At 39.9% G+C, this 20,933-nt stretch overlaps 1 protein-coding gene across 1 annotated transcript; it reads right to left on the bottom strand.

The window, feature by feature from the left end:
* Positions 1-40: 40 nt before the first annotated feature.
* LOC121638277 (cAMP-specific 3',5'-cyclic phosphodiesterase 4C-like) lies at positions 41-20,235 on the bottom strand. Its single transcript, XM_041982963.1, has 17 exons — positions 20,019-20,235; positions 18,305-19,056; positions 17,273-17,407; positions 13,570-13,697; positions 13,288-13,470; positions 13,137-13,176; positions 12,880-12,950; positions 11,019-11,181; positions 10,571-10,664; positions 10,310-10,467; positions 7,510-7,608; positions 7,233-7,397; positions 5,061-5,160; positions 4,829-4,983; positions 4,422-4,544; positions 4,107-4,289; positions 41-2,121 (listed from the first exon to the last, which is right to left on the bottom strand). The coding sequence occupies exons 2-17, from the start codon at positions 18,344-18,346 to the stop codon at positions 1,195-1,197; spliced, it is 2,766 nt and encodes a 921-aa protein (XP_041838897.1). The 5' UTR covers positions 18,347-19,056; positions 20,019-20,235; the 3' UTR covers positions 41-1,194.
* Between the last annotated feature and the right edge of the window lie 698 nt (positions 20,236-20,933).

The raw sequence follows: 20,933 nt of genomic DNA, 5'->3' as shown, positions 1-20,933 counted from the left end.
TCAAACCAAAGTATTTCTGCAAAGGAAAAAGACCAGTAAATGAATTGATCATATTTATTATATGACATCAGCAGATTAAAATACATGTTTATTATGTACATATATGTAACAGAAGTGTAAGATAAAGTGCCAAATACAATTTTACAAAACAAAAAAAAGAAAAATTTGTGGAAGACCGTCACACCCGCTGGCCTGGTCCCACATATTCATTGCTTTGTGATGAGTAGCCCCTCTGGTTGGAAGCTGGATTGCTCAGTGCTGGTTGTGGGACAGTTTGGCACAATTCAGGTGACAATGTCACAAGGGGATAAACACTTATTTTTTCTTTTCACATGAATCAACATTGACACATACAATAGATCAGCCTTTTAAGCTGCAAATGTTTCCACTTTGCAAAAACGGTAGTCCACATATTTAGAAATGGTGTCAGAAATCCGGCATTGTTGCTTTAGGGTTAGTATGTGAGGAGGTTACATTGCTCCCTGGCCATAGCTCAAAGGTGTTCGTCCTGTTCACAGGTGGAAGGTTTTTTTTGTAAATATAACAAGACAAATCCAACCTTCCAGAGTTATTTGCTTATTTTTTTTCTCTAGTTTTCTGTCATTCTATTAACAGCTACTCTTTGAGTTTAGGGTTGCTGTTTTTCCATCATTTTCCTCATCAATAAGACGGAGACGGTGACCAAGAGACAATGGGTGATAGTCTATAAGAACGGGAGAACAGGCACACACTTATTTGCATGTATGTATTTCAGCACTTTTAAATTTTTTTTTTCCTAGGAGCTACAAAAGGTTGATTGACCCCACCCCCACTTTTATTATTGTTATTCCCCAGTTTGTCCCCAACGGCAGTGAAAGATGCACAGACACCAGGTGAAGAAGACTCTAGTCTGTCGCTGCTGCCTGATAAGCTTGCTCCAATAATTTGGCTGTTCAGAAATGTCCAGAAAGGGTTTGTTTCCATATCAGCAGTGCTGTAGTCTTAAATGTCACTGAGTTTTTTAAGACATCTGAAGTTGACCACTGGCCTTCAGATGAGCAAGTCACTGATAAAGTGGATGCCACATATTATCAAAAGAAGGCCATCCTTAGATCTTTGTCCTCATCTACAGCTATACTGCTGTCTGCTCGAGTCTCTCTGGCCCTTTTTATCTCTCCTTAACATTTTTCCATGCTGACCCTGTTAATATGTCAACTAACTTGCCTCTTCTTCTTGAACTTCATCTTCTTCGACCTCATGAGGTGTTTCCTCTTCCACATTCTCCTCTGTCTCTCCCTGCTCCTCCTCAACTTTATCTTCCATTTCTGTTTCCTCTTCTTCCACCTTCTCCTCCCCACCATCTTCTTCTTCTACATCTCCCTCTTTTTCGTCCACCTTCTCCTCTGTCTCTGCTTCCACTTCTGCCTCTTCGATTTCAATTTCCTCCTCTTTGTTTTCTTCATCTATTTCCATGTTTATCTCTTCCACATTTTCCTGCTCATCTTCGTCCTCATTTTCTCCACCGTCCTCACCTTCTACTTTATCATTTTCTCTTTCTTTTTGTGTTTCCTCCTCCATTTCTTCTTTTTTGTCCTCTTCTTCTTTTATGTCCTCATCTTGTGCTGTACCATTCACTTCCTCTGCTTTCTCTGTTTCCTCTGTTTGCTCCTCTTGAACTTGGCTATCTTCCTGCACTTCCTCTGTTTCTTCACCCTCTCCTTCTCCAGTTTTCTCCTCTTCTTCCTGAACCCCATTCTGTTTGCTGTTGAGAATCTCCTCATCGTATTTCTCATTTTCATCATGGTTCTGCTCCTCCCCATTTGCTTCTGTGTGGTCGTCCTGCATTCTGTCTGCATTGTCAATACAAATGGCTTTCCGGTCGCTCCTGCCACTCCTCCCACTGCTGCTCCTTAGGTGTATGTGGTTGTGGTTGTTCTGCTCCAGGTCCTCAAGGGTGAGTTCAAACTGGAAGCGATCATGCTGGAGGTGCCTGTCGGGAGGAGGTGAAGGAGACTGGGGCATGGTGTTCAGGTACCATTCCCTGTTCTCTTCCAGTGTGTCCAGTAGTTCCTGGGCGTCTGGATGCACCAGGTCAGCCCATGTCTCCCACAGCGGATGGACTATATAGTCAATGAAACCCACCTAAGAAAGAATTACATGGAAAATACTTTTGATTTATCTGAAGTGATGCTTATAGATGGGCTAAATACACAGTTTAACATTTTTGGAAATGCAGATTCAACTTTTTTTGTTCAGTGTGGATAAAATGATCCATAAATCTAATGTCCTAAATTAGGAAAATTTTCTGCTCTGACTTCCTCTTTGTGCCATCATGAAAGTTGCAACATACTGAAAACATGCTGAATTAAATTGTCCAACGTTAGACGGTCAAGAACCCACTAATTAATATCTTTGCATTAACGCATTAATTTTGACAGCCCCTAATTTTTTAAGCTGTTAAATTTTTCCAAGCCTGCTGTCAACTTATAGCAACGTTGCCAACTTATAGCAACGTTTAAAATAGAAAACGCTATTTACATACGTAAGTTAGCATAAATGGGCCTTAGGAGGGTTTCTAAATCTACTGAGAAACTAGGGAACCCAAAAATAACCACCAGTTTTGGACAGATATAAGTGGTATGGAGTCTTTATGATTTAGTGCAGGTAGATTGGTGTATCATCTGCGTAGAAATGGAATGAGAAATGTAGCTCAAGGGAAGCATATAGACAGTATAAAATTGATCCCAAATTTATCCTTGTTGAGTTCCTAGTGACATTGACAAGTGGGCCTTTATATAGTTGCATGTTTAAAAGAGGATGGGACAGTTCTATTTTAAGACTAGTATTTACAATAAGAGAAAGGATTGTCTCACAGCCTCCCAAACATTTTTTTTTTTTTGGAACAATGTCCAAAAGACAATTGGTAGATTTTGTGTGCGAGATTGTAACAGTGATGTGGGGAAAAAAATACAAGCTTAAAATAAAACCTAAAATCCTTAAAATAGCTGAGCTAGAGGAGATTGTAAGAGACTCTTTTTATTATTTGAACATCTATGAACAATCTTGAAGGACCAACATTTGAGAAATCCCCAGCAATTGGCTCAGGTCAGAAACTCTTAGCAGGTTTAAGAGTAGACCCATATTTGTCAGTGGATTTCATTCAAATGACCATATACTCCAGGTAAGAATGATATACAAAATGCCAAATATCCCTAACTTTTTGTGAGTCGTGTGTGTTTCTTATTGTCAATGCTCATCTATTTTCGTTCCTGTTTCTTTAAGGGCCGATCTCCAAAAGGCTCCTTATGATTGGCCCTCTGATTTCTCAGAAAGGATTCAGTTGGAGTACACTACATTAAATGGTTTAGGGCCAAAATATATTCTTTTATTTCTTGCATTTTATATATTTTATTTAACCTTTTTCTGGTTTTATTTAATTCCTTTTATTTCTTTTTAAAGTTTGTTTTTAATGTACTTTTTATTGCTTCCTGCACCCTGCTGTAATGCTTTTAATACTTTATGTAAAGTACTTTGAATGGCCTTATACATGAAATGTGATATACAAATAAACTTGCCTTGCCTTGAGTATGACAAACTAGCCGCTAAGCAGTCTTAAGAGAAAAATACTTTAAAAATAATTTCACTGTACACTGTGAAGAAAAGCTCTAACTACAAACCAAAACTTATGGGCAGTTCAGCAACAGAGTAAGAGAGAGAAAAAAAAGCTTTCTTTGGTGAACTTACATGTGGACTTTTTAGTTTTTATTTTCAGAGATAGTGTTAGTGTGTCTATTACTTTGTCCACCAGGCACACAGGCTTACTTTTTCATGGATCAGCTATTCCAGGGCTACTAAATTTAGTCCTACAAGGGCTGCAGTCTTGCAGGTTTTCAATGCATCACTGCTCCAACACACCTGACGCAAATGAATGAGCCATTGTGCAGAACTTCATAGACTGTTGGATCCATTTAATTTGAGTCAAATATGATGAAGCAGGGAAACATTGAAATCCTGCAGGACTGCGGCCCACATGGGACCGAACTGAGGAGTCTAAATCTATTCTGTCTGCTGCATTTAAACTAAAATGACATCTCCACTGTATTAACAATAAAAGAAAGGTTCAATACCTGACTCTTCTCTACAGAGGCAGTGTGTTTGTCACACATGGCGCTGATCTCCATCCCTCTTTCTCGTTCTTTGTCACCCTGTCGAAAGAACTCCTCCATGATCCTCTCCGTCCACTGCCTGTATAGTGGTAACGGCTTGGTGGGGTTGCTCAGGTCTGCACAGTGCACCATGTTCCTCAGCACCTTCAGCATGCACATATGAGATAATTGTACATTGATTTTATATCATATTATTTCTCTGTGTGTTAAAACTTGTATTGCCATGATACAGAAATATTTTGATGATCCTTGGTGGAAATATTGATAACAAGTTACCTGTATCCGCTCTGTATAGTGGTCCAGGAGCAAAACACCAGAACTTGTCACTTTCTTTGTCTCTACCATGGTCTTCAAATCAGCCAGCAGAGTCATGTGTTTGGACATGTCTGTAGCTAACACCTGCAGACAGACAGTAGGATCTGAACTACCCCATCCAAAACTCATCTTTTTCTTACTTCTTTCTTTGAACCTTTGTCACATATTCTTTCAGACAGCCTTGTAGATCAAAAGGGATCAAGGTTTATACAACGATGAGTATGAATCACATTAAAGATCATATCCTATAAATATCCTAGAATGGTAGATACTTCTTAAGAACAGTCTAAAACTGGCAAAGAAAACAAATACTACATATGTTTGATGATTAAATGGTTTGGTTACAGTTTAGCTGCAAAGGCCCTCACCATATCGATGACAAGCTTGCGAAGGCTCTGGCGCTGCCTCTTGGTGAGGTTCTGGAAAATGTCGCAGTTCTCCTGATGCAGGAGCTTGAAGCCCACAGCGAGGTGGTGGTTCTCCAGTACTGACTCATCGTTATACATCAAGGCCAATTCAGAGTCTGAGCATAGAAGACGAGGTGTGAACGCACGTTGTACAGATTTCAAGGCTTGTGTTTCAGAGTTTTTGCACACTTACTGGTGTTGATGAGGAACTGATTGGAAACTCCAGGGTGGTCTACATCATGGATAGCTGCAGCAAACAAAGCAGCCAGGATCTCAAGATCAGTGAAGACGGCCTGAAAGGATGAGACCAGATTGTGAAGAAAGATGACGACTTTGAGAGCTTCAAAGCAAGTTAGCAAACTTATTGCAGTTTTAAAAGAAAAGTGGAGGAAGGGGGTGTAAAAGTAAATAATTTAAAGTGGATAAGTGGAAAATCTAGTCTTTAAAACATACCATTGGCTATAGCATGGCTATATCTGTCATTTCAGAGTATTTGTTGTCTTTACAGATGTTGTTGCTTAGTCAGATGTCCAATTGAGTTTTCTCCTTAGAAAGTCTTTGATGGGGGGAGAAGAAACAATGCAGGGGCACAAATATATGTGTTTGTGTGTAATTATTTGTCATCAAATGTAACTAGTAAACCAAATAGCCAATTATATTTATTCATAGACATTTTTCTTACGATTGTTCTGCACTGCATTACTACTGCGGACAGACTTACACTTCACTGATAATGAGAAAATCTTGGTTTGAACAAAAATCACAAGTTTTATCAGTGATTCTTTGCCATTCTTGGCTGTTTAACTATGCAAACTCATTTGCATTATTCTATGTTGTTTTATGACTTTTACATAATCACCATAAAAAGTAAACAGTTTGCACAGACCAATTTTATCACCCACACAGACAGCTGGCAAGATGATGCTGTATAAAGGCTGCTTTATAATCAAGAAGATGGTAATGTTGATTTAAAACATCATATAGAAGTACATCACATGTCACATCCACTTACACTTGAGCATTCTGAAGTTTACCCATGTAAAGGTCAGTTTACACTGAATATTTATTAGATTTTTATTGTCTAGACATTGGCTGGCACTTGAGGAGGCAGTTAGATGAAAGGGATGGGCCGTGGCACCCCATGCTACCCCTTTGGCACCACCCTTGCTTTTAACAGACATGCAGTAACATTTTAAATGCTGATATTATGTTGCTGTTCTCACAACAAGATACAAATAAAGGAAATTGTGAGAAAGAAATAATAAAAGTTTATACTGATATGTCAGATAAAACTATTAATGTTATTTGTATTATCTCACATATTAACTACCTGGAACTCAGGTAAATGAGCAAATGATGAAATGATTATTTTGGAAAAAAATAAGTTACTACCGTATAATAACATAACAATAACTTTTTATAAGTCCTAGACAACTCTACATGCTTTTAATAATTTTGGTAAACTTTAGAGAAAGAACCAGAAGCAATTCATCCACTGAATATTAAATATTTATATCTTGTTGTGACGAATAACTTTTTAGTAACTACTCCCATCTAACACCATCACATAACTTAAATACAAATAGCTGTAGTTGTAATAATATGTTGTTTCTCATAAATGATGTACTTAAAATAATAGTAGGGATTTTTTTAAATGGTGATGATGACTAAGGAGTTCAAGCTGAATTTGTTTTTTGTCCCCCCCTTTTCTTTAGAATTCAGTATTGTATTGGCTGCTTCTTGTCATAATGCATTAAGTTAAGATTAGATAAAGAGTTATATGTAAAATGTACTGTCCACTAAACCATTTTATTTCTTAAGTTATTATATTTGAAAACTGATTATTACAATACTGTTTAATCCTGTTGATTAAATAATATAATAATCCATGACTGAATTTCAGCTCACAATGTTACATAAAACTACAAAACACTTATAAATAAATATAATTATAAAAATGGTAGTTATTGGTTTTCAGTTGTAATTTTCATATTTTGAGTGAAACTATTGAATGTGGTGAGAAAACTGTTAAATTGTTTTTTAATTAATTCTGGTAAATCTGAAGAAACTATTTGTATATTTTGTGTTAGTAAACATTTCTGTACAGATCCTGAAACAGGGGTGAAATGGAAACAGTGTCCGGGACCCCAGAAGTTCTGTATTAGTGTTAATTAATGAATGACAACATTGTTACATCAAGCTTGAATCAAAGTACTCAAAATATTTAATAATGCTGATGACTTTAGTCCATTTTGAGTTTATGTGCTACAGTATTCATTAAAATTTGAATCAGTAATTTTAAATCATGTGTTATCACAAATCCTTCATCATCACCGTGTCTTTATATGTGTGTATGTTAACCTACATCCAGAGCAGGTGTGGAGAGCAGGACATGCGTGGACTGGGTGACATCTGCAGCATGGAGGCTGTTGTGGTATGCTACATTTCCATGGTAATGGTCCTCCAGGGTCATCACATAAGTGACAAAGGTGTCAACAGGAATACGAAATGTCTTTAACAGCTCCCGCTCCTGAGGAGGGAGAAGAGAAGCCAGAATTTCACAAATAGGCGAAACAGTGCACACCAGCGGGGTCACAAACTATTCAAGAGAGAAGAGTCCTGCAGATTCAGCCTCTTTTTACCTGGAAGATGGCGTACATGATGCAGCTAAGTGGTCTGTTGTTTGAGAATTCTGCTACTCTGAATATGTTAAAACTCCATTTGTCCAGATCCTCCAGCTCCTGGTTAAACACCACATACAAACACAGAAATATGCAACATGAATTGTCAAGTAAGACAGTAATCCCCAACCCTGGTCCTTAAGTCCCACTATCAAGCAGGGATTAGATGTTTCTCTGCTGCAACACACCTGATTTGAATTAAATGGATTTCTGACAAGCTCTGCACAATTCTGCTTTTGATCCATTCATTTGAGTCAGGTGTGTTGAAGCAGAGAAACATGGAAAATCTGCAGGATAGTGTGGCTTAAGGACCGGAGTCGGGGATCCCTAAAGTAAGAGACCAAGCAAAAGCAAAACAATAATGACCTTAAAAGCTTTTGCAGGTCTTCAGATTCTTCAGATGCATTTTAAAGTGTCAAGCACAGATGGTTTATTCATATGTTCAGCGTATCAACGCAATATCTATGTGTGCTGCAGAATTTCACATCAGGCAGAAAAACAAACCAAGATGATTAAATAGTCAGCATCTTACTTAGCTTAATTTATTTACATACAAATAAAAAAAACTGACATTTTTCTAATAAAAGAAATAACACAATAGTTATTTACCCTAAAAAGAAAGAAAACCCCCCCAAAAAACAGTTAACTTGCTTCATTTAATAACTCTCAATTGCTCTTACAAAAAACCTCTTAAAATGAACTATTAAATTATTGTTCAAGCGGAAAAAAAAAGTCAAATAACAGCTAAAAGAAACATGGATGTTAAACTAGTTGGAGGATTAAAGGTAATATTTTCCAGCGATGCTATTATCCAGCTTCTAAAGCATCACTGTTAGGCATGGTTTAGGCTCCTGGTGTCTTTTTGAACAATGATCACAGGGCAGACGTCCCTTTCAAGTCTCTCAAAATAACTGACTGTTCAGTCTCTGTGACAGGGTGTCCACAGATGGATTGAGAATATAAGTGACTGCTCTGACTGACTCACAGCTCAGGTTCTTAATGAACTGTGTGCATTTACTGTTGTGAAGTACTTTTTTTTTACTTATATACTTCAGCTTGAGACTAACGAACCAACAGTAGCTACCATCCATCTTTTTTGCTTTCTGAACATTTGATGCAACAGACTGAGTAAATTTCACATGTAGAATGTGAACAACATCATACCACTGTTACCTTTTGGTTGCTTTGAAATGTAATATTCTGGTATATTACAGGGTTGATAATGTCTATGTCAAATACAAAGCTTAAAGTTGGAAGTAATTATATGGAAGTAACACAAAAGTTTAAGTTTTTTGACGTTTTTTTTTTTTTTTTTTTTTTTTTTTGCATTGCTGAATGGCTGCACAACATTACTACTGATTTCAGTCTACATGGTTGGGGCACTGATATGTAGGCACTTACTCATCACCAGGCTGAAATGATTTAACCTTCACTGAGAAAAATACCTGAGTAAATTTCTTTCTTTATATTTTCTTAATTCACTTGAGGTAATAACAATAATAACACAGGTTTTAAAACAACATATTTAGGTGTCACTTATTTAACTTATGCTTAAAAAATGTGACAAACTAATGGCATAAGATATACTCACTTTTTGCATTCAGCCGACATACCTACACAGGTAGAGGTGGAGATGGCTCAGTTAGGTTTACTTCCACAAATTTCATCAAATGGTTGCTCAGGACATTAAATGGCTCAATAAGACTTTTTTCTCTTAAGTGACTCATTTAATTTTTTTCAGGGCTGAGAGGAGTCAAGGACACAGAAGTCTGATCATGAGATTCCAACATCAAATCTGAACTGTGACACTTCTACATGCGCTAAAAGAAGATATATTGGATTCTGTGCAATTTGAAGCACAACAGTACTGCTAAAAATAGCCGCTTGAACCGCAAAAGCTAGCCATCTCATTCCTTCACCCCTTTTAAATCTCTTCCTGTATTGCTTCCTGAGTGGTCTCACAAATGTACTGTTTTCTGTTGTTGTCTATGCAAACGGAACACAGAAATGTCTCTAATTCACATGTAGGCTGTTTGAAAAGCATATTTACCATTGTGAGCCATACAACCTGATCTGTTTAGCTCTGAATTGAATTGGAGTTAAACAATGTGAACAGAATCTCTTTATGTATTTATCAGCACACAACATACATAACAGGATGTAACTAAACGGGCTCGAGGGCAACTCAGATATGATGTCTGTGACTAGAAGAGCTGCTAATTAACAACATGGATGAAAGTAAAGCTGACATCACTGCAGATGGAGCAGATTCAGAGCAGCAAGCTTTTTCTCATCCATAGCTTTAACAAAGTTTACTGTTTGAAGATGTTGGCTGCAGGAGCGATTCCTGGCAAATCCTTTGTCAGTACTACTTAAAATTTTCAGTACACTGTTCTTTATCATATCTTAAATCAGACTAGTGTGATATTATTCTAATTATATGAAAATAAAAGGTTCAGATAGTTTATATTGAAACAACTGGATAAATTGGCCTTCAAATGGTTACTTTTAACTTTTATACAATATTCTATGGCTTTAATTTACTAAATTACTACTTTATGAGTCATTTTGTTGCAAATGTATCTGTACTTTCATACAGACAGAACAATAAACTAATATGGAAATAAAACAGTGTTGAAGAAAAGAGGAATTTCTACCAAGTCACCAAGTTGTCTAAAATATCTTGCTGTCAAACCAGAAATCTGTTGATTTGTGCAACTTGTTCTTTGTGAGTCACAATGACCCAGACAGAAAACAACACCTTGGCAAGCTCGTCCTCCTGATCTGTGTTGACACCGAAGCGAGGCATCGAAGCGCTGGAGAGGCTGGAGCTGTGAGACAGTTTCCTTACTCCACTGATGTGACTCATAGATTTATCTTTGAGCGTCGGAGATGGGATTTCCACCTCGTTCTGCTTATCTACAGATTGATGGGCAAACACACGTGGAAAAATTTGCTGTTTTTATGTGCCAAGAAGTCATAAATGTGATGTTACCAGAAATCAGATTTTGGTCTCACTCACCCAGAAAGGTGCTGGAGATGTATTCGGACACCTGGTTCCCAGAGCGACTCATCTCTGACAGATGGGAAAGCTCTCTGTTCAGCATCCTCTTAAACTATGGCAGAATGAGAAGAAAAAGAACAGATGTGCAGTCTGAATTAGTCTGACATTGTTTTCTTGCTACTTTATTTCTCATCTTCAGTGGAATAATATACAAAAGAAAGCTACAGCTTAAGCCCAGCAGTTTAAAGTTGTATAGAAACTACTGATTAAATAATATAAAGGACCATCTTGCCAAATACATGACTATATGTATAGCTGTTTGAGCATTTACAAATATGCAATGAATAGATATAAAATTTTTTTAAGTCATAACAAATGTCAAAATGCACAATGATAGTGATGTATTTGTTACAAACTGCATCTGCTGATGTTGGTTGGACTGGATGGTTTACAGATAACTGAATACCTTGTTGGAAGCCATTTCACTGACAGAGCGATGCGTCTGAATGGTCTCCAGCTGGTCCAAGCACCAGTCCAGCTCCTCCAGTGTGTCAAGGGCGAGCTGCTGGTACTGCTGGTCTGATAGTGTCGCCCTGGGACTGACACACAGTCCACCAAGAGGAGACCTCCTAAAAACACAGAATTGTGATCAGCAACAAGATTTCAGATTGGACGAGGTGAGTAACAACTTCTCTCCAGGTTCTTACTCTTGTATGTATGTTGTTTCACATTTCTTTTCACAATTAAATTTAGTTTTTTCTGACTTAGTTGTAATAAGTTTGTTTTAAGAATTTAAAAGTGTGTCTTTATTACTTTAAATATAGCAATAGCTTATATTACTTTTTTTTTTTTTTCTTTTTTTTTTTTTTTGCTTCACCAATATGGAACACAACAAGGTCTACATTAAGAATTTAAAAATGTTCTGTTTGAGTTGCACCAGAGAACTAACCACTGATGTGTATATAGTATATATACACACATATAACAGTATATTGTTATCTTTAACAAAATATAAATGTTTTATCTGAAAGCAAGATTCATTGTTTTTAAACTCAGATATTGTGCTGCTCATTTTACAACTATATGAGAGCAAACAGAGACAATCAGAAAAGAAAAAGTTCACATGAACTGTGCAGGACATTTGTGCATGCAACGGTGTATTTGAGAGGAAAAACACAGTTACATGACGCTGAAAACAAGAAATTACTCTCATATTGATAAAATACATTTGATCAAAGATATCAAAATACCTCTATAAAACTGTGCATTATGAGTCTTAAAACTTTATTTTACATCTAGAGTATTGTAGAGATGAGCATAATTTTCGTAAGTCTTAAGTATATTTAGCTCTGTTTCCACCCATGAGTGAGAGCTGGGTCGGGGCGCTTTTTTTTTTTTTTTTTTTTTTAATTTCCACACATGAAAACTAGGAAGGGTACCTAAATACTCGACCTCTTCTACTTATTTGGAACCCTTCCATTGGGGTACCGACCCAACCGAACTGACCCAAAAGGTTGGAGCTTGACACACTGCAACCCATTGATTGGTTTAAAAAAAAAAAGAAAGAAAGTAATTTCCTATGTGACTTGGCATAAAAACAAAGTAATAATGGCTCCTTGTTAACAGCAAGAAATTGTCTTTTTGTTGATTAAATCTATGTTTAAAATGGTGTTACACCGCTAAGAAGAAGGAACACAAACTGTTGGATGACAGATGGATGTTTTTGGTTATACTTTAAGGAAGGAGCTGTGCTGTGATGGGGTCATGCTATTACGTAGCTGAGGCATCTATAGCTATCCGGCTGATACTCTGCCTCTCAGGTAAGGTTACGGTTGGCTGTGGGAATGCAGTGAGGTTACAGTTTACAAACCATATCCTCACCCTAACCGTTCCTTACATCAGTGGTCCCCAGCCTCTTTTTTTCGGGGACCCCCTTCATGCATATACTAAAAAGCTATGAACCTCCTGCCCCACCCCATGATGAAACCATACTTGGTTTTATGCTTTCAAAAGTGAGATTCTCACCATAAATTATGTAGTCCTGTCCTTCGATAAAGCCAAAGTTAAATTAAGTTAATTAAATTAACATATAGCCTTATTTCTTTTTCTTAAAATAGGGACAATGTGTGAAAATTAATAACAACGGCTCTTTTTTTTAAATAAAAAATAAATAAATAGAAATCACAATGACTCTTAATGTTCAAAGCCTCAGGGACATTGTGCTCTTTGGGGGACCCGGACCCCAGGCTGGGAACCACGGCCTTACATCACTGACACACACCCATTTGTGCAAATGAGGCTTTAGAAGACAATTTGATGGTACTGACTTGACTGTAGGTGTAGAGACATTGGCAAGGATGGTGAAGTTACTCCGCACTGATCGCAGACTGGCCAGAACCTGGATCACCACAACACATCAGAGCATAACTGCATATGTATATAAAACAACACCAGACAAATGTGGATGTCCAGATAAGAAGCAAATGCCTAAATATTACTAAAGCAAAAAATAGACTGGAAATGGTTACATTAGAAGCAGTATGAAAGACTTTTCATTAAGCTAAAAGAAACTTGTTAGTCTTACTTGAGCAAAAGGTGTGACAATAAAGTCCTCTGCTGTGTGCCTAAGAGAGGGAGGGACAGTTGTAGAAGTTGGAAAGAGAGATTGAAGGAGCATATGAGATGGATAGACTTCTGAAAACAGAGTTTTTTTTTAAGTATTATTAATGTCTCACCCTTCACAAGCAAGGGAAGAGTTACGAGAGACAGTCTTAGGTGACATGTCATAGTCAGAGTCAGAGCGGTACAGGAAGGACTCTCTTCTCTGGCCCTGAGGGAAGGAGGTATGCAAGGTGAGGCTTGGACTCTGGGAACCCAGAGGAGTATGACCAGGGGATACGCCATTTTCTGCTTCATAACTGGAATGTAGTAAAGATAATTAAAGAAGAAAGAGAATAAGTTTCCTATAAAGCTTTGTAAAGGAAAAACTTTGAAAAAAGGTGTAACTGTGTGTGAACCTGTCAGTGTCTGCTTGTGTGATGGAGATGCGAGGTGGGATACGAAGTGGAAGAGTTGTGGGGCGCGACATATCGCTCAGAACCTCTGGCGAACGGGTGCGATCTCGAGGACGGAGCCAGCAGGGTACCTGATGAGACAAAAGAAGATTTTATAGAGGAAGGAGGATTGATATATGTATATTTTTGGTGCAAACACACTTTGTCCAGTTCAAAAAAAGCTTGTAATTGGCCAAGATGACACCTTCCTCCAGGCACCATGTTTACTGCTTTTTGATTTAAGGAAATCATTTAGTAAAATACACAGAAATCAGACTATTATTCAGTAAAAATTACTCTTAATACTCTTCTTGTATTAAGGACCCCAACAGTGTGCGGTTTTTAACGGTGCAAAGTTATTCCCAGTCCTTGCCTTGCTACAGACATCAAAGCAAGGATTGGCAAAGCCAAAGTAGCAAATATAAATTAGAGAATATTTGGAGCTCTAAGGTCTTATCTAAATAAATTAAAATGCAGATCTTCATCTCAGAAGTGAAATCCATCCATCCATTTTCAGCCCCTTATCCGGAGTCGGGTCGCGGGGGCAGCTGCCTAAGCAGGGAAACCCAGACTTCTCTCTCCCTGGCCACATTCACCAGCTCATCCGGAGGGATCCCGAGGCGTTCCCAGGCCAGCCGAGAGATGTAGTCCGTCCAGCATGTCCTAGGTCTTCCCCAGGGCCTCTTTCCGGTGAGACGTGCCCGGAACACCTCACCAGGGAGGCGTCCAGGAGGATCCTAACCAGATGCCCGAGCCACCTCATCTGGCTCCTCTCGATGTGGAGGAGCAGCTGAGCCCCTCCCGGATCACCCAGCTTCTCACCCTATCTCTTAGGGAGAGCCCGGCCGTCCTGCGCCGAAAACTCATTCTGGCCGCTTGTACTCGCGATCTCGTTCTTTTCAGAAATCAGATCAGAAATACTTTATTAATCCCTTTGGAAATTCCTCAGGGAAATTTGTGATTTTGGTCACTACCCACAGCTCATGACCATAGGTGAGGGTAGGAACGTAGATCGACTGGTAAATCGAGAACTTTGCCTTTTGGCTCAGTTCCTTCTTCACCACGACAGACCGATGCAGAGTCTGCATCACTGCAGACGCCGCACCGATCCGCCTGTCGATCACCCGCTCCATCCTTCCCTCACTCGTGAACAAGACCCCGAGATACGTGAACTCCTCCACTTGGGGCATGAGGACCAAGCTCTGACACCGGTCGTACAGGGACCGGACAGGTCTTACAAGTGAGTCCAGCACCCCATACTCCCGGAGTACCCCCGGGGAACACGGTCGAATGCCTTCTCCAAGTCCACAAAACACATGTAGATTGACTGGGCAAACTCCCATGCCCCCTCAAAGACCCCAAAGAGGGTGTAGAGCTGGTCCACTGTTCCACGGCCGGGACGAAAACCACACTGCTCCTCCTCAATCCGAGGTTCGACTATCTGACGGACCCTCCTCTCAAGCACCCCTGAATATACCTTACCGGGGAGGCTGAGGAATGTGATCCCCCTGTAGTTGGAGCACACCCCTTTTTGAAGAGGGGGACCACCACCCCAGTCTGCCAGTCCAGGAGAACTGTCCCCAATGTCCACGCGATGCTGCAGAGGCGTGTCAACCAAGACAGCCCTACAGCATCCAGAGCCTTAAGGAACTCTGGGCGGACCTCATCCACCCCGGGGCCTTGCCACCAAGGAGTTTTTTAACCAACTCAGCGACCTCAGCCCCAGAGAGAAGAGCGCCAGCACCAGCTACCCCAGGGCTCCAAAAAGGGCGGGTACTTTGAACTGCTATTTGGTGCATAAGCACAAACAACAATCAGGACCCGTTCCCCCACCCGAAGGCGGAGGGAGGCTACCCAACGTACAGGCACCAAGTCGGAGCATGCCCACACCTGCTCGGCGCCTCTAACCGGGAGCAACTCCAGAATGGAAGAGGGTCCAGTCCCTCTCAAGGACAGTGGTGCGTCAAGGTGAGTCCAATTATATCTAGCCGGAACCGTTCAACCTCGCGCACCAGCTCAGGCTCCTTCCCCGCCAGAGAGGTGACATTCCACATCCATAGAGCTAGCTTTTGCAGCCGAGGATCAGACCGCCAGGGTCCCCGCCTTTGGCAGCCGCCCAGCTCACAATGCACCCAACCCCTATGGCCCCTCCTGCAGGTGGTGAGCCTACGGGAGGAGTGAAATCAATATTCTTGAATGGCTCCAAGACATGGAGGATGACTACAACTGCCTCCAACAAAGCACAGACATAGTCATATTTTTACAGTGTTGCTCTTTTTGCAGTGGCAGCATAAAAGAACTTAATAAGATTGCACAAGATGGGATTTTCTTGTCCATCTTTGTAACAGCTGAAGTTACTCCTCTGCAGACCCACATCACAGCTTAGTGATGGTCAGAATCTCTAGGATGCAAGCATTTTTTTGTTTTTGTTGTTGTTGTTTTTGTCCCATCTGTAATGAACATAATTACATTTAACATCAAGGTTGATGAGCAGTTCTTAGGAAAGGGAGCGTGCACCAGGGGATAAATTTCTCAACAAAACTGTAAAAAACTTCGTTCACATGACTGAACAGGTGTTTCTACATTTAGAGAAGAAACATGGAAGACACTAGCTGACCAATGGTAATAAGAAAACCTTAAAAAAGCAGTGTGGTCATGAGGGGTTTTACATTACTGTACTTTTACACGGACCTCACTATGGTCAGTGAATGACAACATATGTATACATATTCCACCATATCCTCTACTCTACAATACTAGAGTATATATAGTAGTACTATATACTACAACCAATTGTGATCTATTCTGTATCAGCACCTTCTCACATTACACTGCCTTGTTCATAAAACTAGTTCCTTTACTTTTTTGGTAATTTTCTTTTTCAGTTAAAAATGATCCCTTAATATTTAAAGGTGTATGAAATTGCATTAGTGTATGACTGTTGTATTGATATACAAAGGATTTTAAGCAAGAGACCATTTTGTGAATTGGACATGTTTCTATTGACTAGTTTGAAGTGAATACAGTAAATCAGCCTGTGTTTTATTGCCAGTGGATGGTGGTGTTGTTTGTAATTCAGTAGAATAAGTAGCTGAAAGGAAAAAACCTAAGAAAGGGAAACCAACAATTTTGGTGGACATCCACATCAGATTAATGGAAAGAGCTCCTCTTTAGAAATGATTTTGATCTCTGGAAATATCTGGGATATTATCTCATATCTGTGGAGAACCCGATCACTTACTCTAGTTTGTTTGTTGTCTCAGACTGGAAACAGCTGGTGAGTTATCATTTCAATCTTAGCCAGGTCAGAAACATTGCCTTTCACTGTGCTTCATATTCTCCTCAATACAGTCACCTTAAACAAGTTGAAACTTTGAGATTTTCTTTACATTTTTGGGAGTGTGGGAGTCATTCACCTTTTCTGAATTATGTCTTCTACATATGAAAAGCTGCTTAAATAAATGTTTGCTTGTAGTATAAAATTAAAATAATTTGTAGTAAAATGGCTGAATTGTCCTACAAGATCATGTTATTATGACATGGCCTCTAAATAAATTAGAGGTGACAGGCTGCAAGGCACAGACAAGAAGGGTGGCTGCCAGCTGGGGCCCATAGTTGTTTTTTTCTTCACTACCACTAAGCATGCAAATGTGTCAATGCTTGGAACCTGGAGACTCGGTGAGAGTCTTCTGCTTCTCCCCCTGCGTAGCTCAGCCCCTAGCGTGGCCCCAGACGTGTATGATCGGCTGTAGCGAGATGACTCCGCCTTCTCCTCAGCAACCGTTACTTCTGTGTCATTCCCCTGTGAGATGGGAGGGAAAGCCGATGATGGTAACTGAAGAATAGAGTCAGACAGAGCAGAAAAATACTGCTCTGTTTTTCTAACAATTAAATGAAAATCAGTTTTAGTCATAAAAATAAAGGAAACTGGTGATCGCACACATATCAGTAGGAGCTGGTTTGCCATATTCCCATTTTAAAAGTGAGGAAACTTCCACAGAAACACACACCATAAACTGTTTATGTATGTGTGTGTACATGCATGTGAGACAGTGCATGTGTAAGTTAGGCTATGTGTGAGTGTGTCAGTCTATGTGTGTCTGAGATAGGGCCTCTACAGACTGAGCTCTTAGAGGCTGATCTGCACTGCAGTACCGTAGCAACAAAACACTGGGGGAATGGTAGCAGTTGCTAGGCAACAGTGCCGTGTTGCTTCCATGCTGCGTTTGATGTTGTCCAGACCCAGATGTGGATAGATGCTCGCATTCACACGCACATACAGTACACACACTGAAGCATATGAGCACTTTGCTTAGCATAATCAATGGGTGTTTGAATAATGCATAGTGTCACATACTTCTGCCAAGATGTCACCTTTAAAAAGAAAATAGCTCATTTGCATAGAGCACTCATTTAGAAGGAGATCATTTACATAGAGGACTGTGACAGTGGTTCATGCTGTATGACTGTATGCTGGAGGACACTAACTCCAGCATATACTCAGGCTTGTACCACTCCTACTTCTGAGAGCGTGCACAGATCTTGATGGCAGAAACAAAGAAAGCCTCGATGTGTGAAAGTCACATGTCTTGTATATCTCAAACACACACACACTGTCCACAGTCTGGTATTTACTCTTACTGTAGCTGCAATAAAGTTTTAACTGCTCTTTCCTCATTGTTTATCATCTCCGTCTTACCTCTTCTCCAGTCACCGACAGCACGCTGCGGCTCTTCTTCATCCTGATTGGCTCGTTCTGGGCCCCAGGGCGGAGCGTTCCGGAACCCAGGCAGCAGAGCAGGTGGAGAGCCAGGACCGGAGAGGTCAAAGGTCACTGCAAGCTCAAACTGGGGTTAGACCGGGTCACAACCGGCCCCCATTGGAGCTGACTCAGCTAGCCAATTGCTGCACCTGTGCTCCGCCCACACCTCAGTTTTCAAATGGCCAAAATCAAGTGTCCCACTGCTGCAACACGGTAAAGGAGCATTTATTTGCCCCTCAGCAGCTCCAAGTTTAGATGTGCTGCACTTCCAAAATGCCAAAAATGGAAATTTGACTCAAAAAACAATAGTCACCATGTGTTGTTTTCCTTTGGCCTGACAAGCCAATAGGACATCCTGGTTAGAGTTCATGATGATGCTGCTAAAGAAAACCTTTCACATTTCTCTAAAATAGTTACCCAAATTGGAGGACAGTTCGCATGATGCAAGCAAGTGGTAAATTAATCCCATCAAAAATTAAAATCTGCAACAATTAAGACTCCAAAGCTATTATTGATGACTTTGGATTGAGTCTCCCTAGTCTTGGGAAAGGTTTTCCACAACCTGATTGGTCACTTAGATCCAAACTTTGCTTGGCAAGTCTTTCTGGATTTGAATGCCTCATCTGGGAAATTTAAATGTCCAAAATCCTGCTTGGGTTTCCTGTGATATCCATGCTGGAATCTGCTCCCTGTGGGAAGAAATGAAGAATCAGAATGGCCAAGAAGTTGAGAGTAATCACTTTTACCTTTGACATATCTTTGCTCTCTAGTATTTACAATTTGCTGTTCTGCATCCATGTTGTGAATAATTTGACAAAACATAAACCTAGAAAACCTTTTTCCCTCATAGTCAGTACTTGTTGTGTAGACTGTTTGTTATTCAGACTAATAATCTCATGCATAACAAAATCATCAAGTGAAACAGTAATAATGAGCATTGTCATTTTTGGACCAAATTCCCACAGAATGTTTTGCCAACTAACAAATCAGAAAGAAGGCAGACCAAACAAAATGTTTTGGTCTACTGTAGCCTTGCAGGAACTTCACCTACAGTAAAGCTAATTCCAAGCTGATACTGCAACACCAATGTTTTCAATGTTATATAAGTACTCTGAGCAGTCTGAGTTGACCTTATTCCATTGGATGGGACAGATTCAGCATATCAGAGTGTTTCTGATTGAGCTTGAATGCAGACAGAGAGCTGTGATAACGACTTTTACCAGGGTCATTGAGAACACACCCTCTCAGTGAAAGGACTTTTCATGGCAGACCCACCACAGAATCAGAGTAATAACAGGTCTGTACTGAGAAATCAACAAATGCATAGTGACACAGTGACATATATATGCACAGACAACGAGCAAATTGAGCACATACACACACCATGGCAGCCACCAGTACAGCCTTCACTCTAGATAAAGCAGCTTATAAAACCAAGCAGCAATGCATCAACCAGAAGCTTAAATACCAACCTGCTGTTCTCCTACAAAATACCCACATGTTAATGTACAAAAACCCAAACAAAACGTGCATACATGAGGATTACCCTGCTATCATCTCTGCAAGGGGTGTGTGTTAGACCATCACACATGTACACACATTCACACGTACATGCACAGCCTGAAAGATGCAAGAATAAAAACACACTCACCTTGGTCGCTTGAAGATCAATGGCAAGATGGGCTGAGCCTCGTCTTGCTTTCACTCTCCTCCTTCCCTCTCTGTCTTCCCCACTCTCGCTGTCTGTTTGTGGACATTGCGGTGTGTCACAACGGCGAAAAAAAAAAAAAAGAAAAACACTTGCCGTTCTCATGAATATCCGCGGCTTCACCAGCTTCCCTCCCTCTCTGTCTCTCTCCTCTCCCCTGCCACAGTGGTCTCCCCCAGCTACTCCCTCCCACCATCTCCACCACCACCACATCCTCCACGGAGAAGCCCATCTCCCCTCCCTCCACCCACACAGTGCGTCCATTAACCCCATACAACAGTCTCCACTCCTCCTCTCTCCACTGGTACCACTATCGTTTCTTTTTTTTTTTTTTTTTTCGTCTGGAAGTGGCTTTTTCCTTTTATTAGCAGCCATACGCTCGTGCTGTTTCTGTAGTCAGGCATCAAGGCTCTCCATCACACACACCCACTACTGAGCTAATTTTTATACAGTAGATGTTTAGCACTCATACTGAAAAAACACCATTAGCATGCACGTCTCCTGTTTCTCACTTTTTTTTTTTTTTTTTTGCTTTTTTTTTTTTTTGCTATGTCCTTTTACTGTCATTCAAGGACACGCAGTCCATTTCACCCACATACAGACAAACTAAAATGAATCAGAAAGACTGTTTGTAATAAATATGTGGAGACTCCCAGAGCTGGAAACTAGTAACTCTTACTTCTCTTTCCCTTTTGTTTTGTTTTTTCTTCTTTTCTTTTTTTTTAATGCAATGAACACTTCACAGTCTGTTCATATTTGTTGTTGTCACGGTCATGACTCATGCACATTAGTTTTTAAAGGCAAGAAGAGAAGAAATAAATAGGTCGTGTCTATATCTATCTATCTATCTATCTATCT

The sequence above is a fragment of the Melanotaenia boesemani genome, chromosome 4 (genome assembly GCF_017639745.1).
Source record: "Melanotaenia boesemani isolate fMelBoe1 chromosome 4, fMelBoe1.pri, whole genome shotgun sequence".
Classification (NCBI taxonomy): Eukaryota; Metazoa; Chordata; class Actinopteri; order Atheriniformes; family Melanotaeniidae; genus Melanotaenia; species Melanotaenia boesemani.
This window is presented reverse-complemented; position numbering and strand designations above follow the sequence as displayed.

Coding starts and splice junctions, on each gene's coding strand:
- LOC121638277 (XM_041982963.1), bottom strand. CDS start 18,346: ATGAAGAAGAGCCGCAGCGTGCTGTCGGTGACTGGAGAAGAG. Junction 13,698..17,272: donor GACTCTCACCGAGTCTCCAG/GTTCCAAGCATT, acceptor TTGTCTCATCAG/GTACCCTGCTGGCTCCGTCC. Junction 4,984..5,060: donor TCAGTTCCTCATCAACACCA/GTAAGTGTGCAA, acceptor TTCTATGCTCAG/ACTCTGAATTGGCCTTGATG.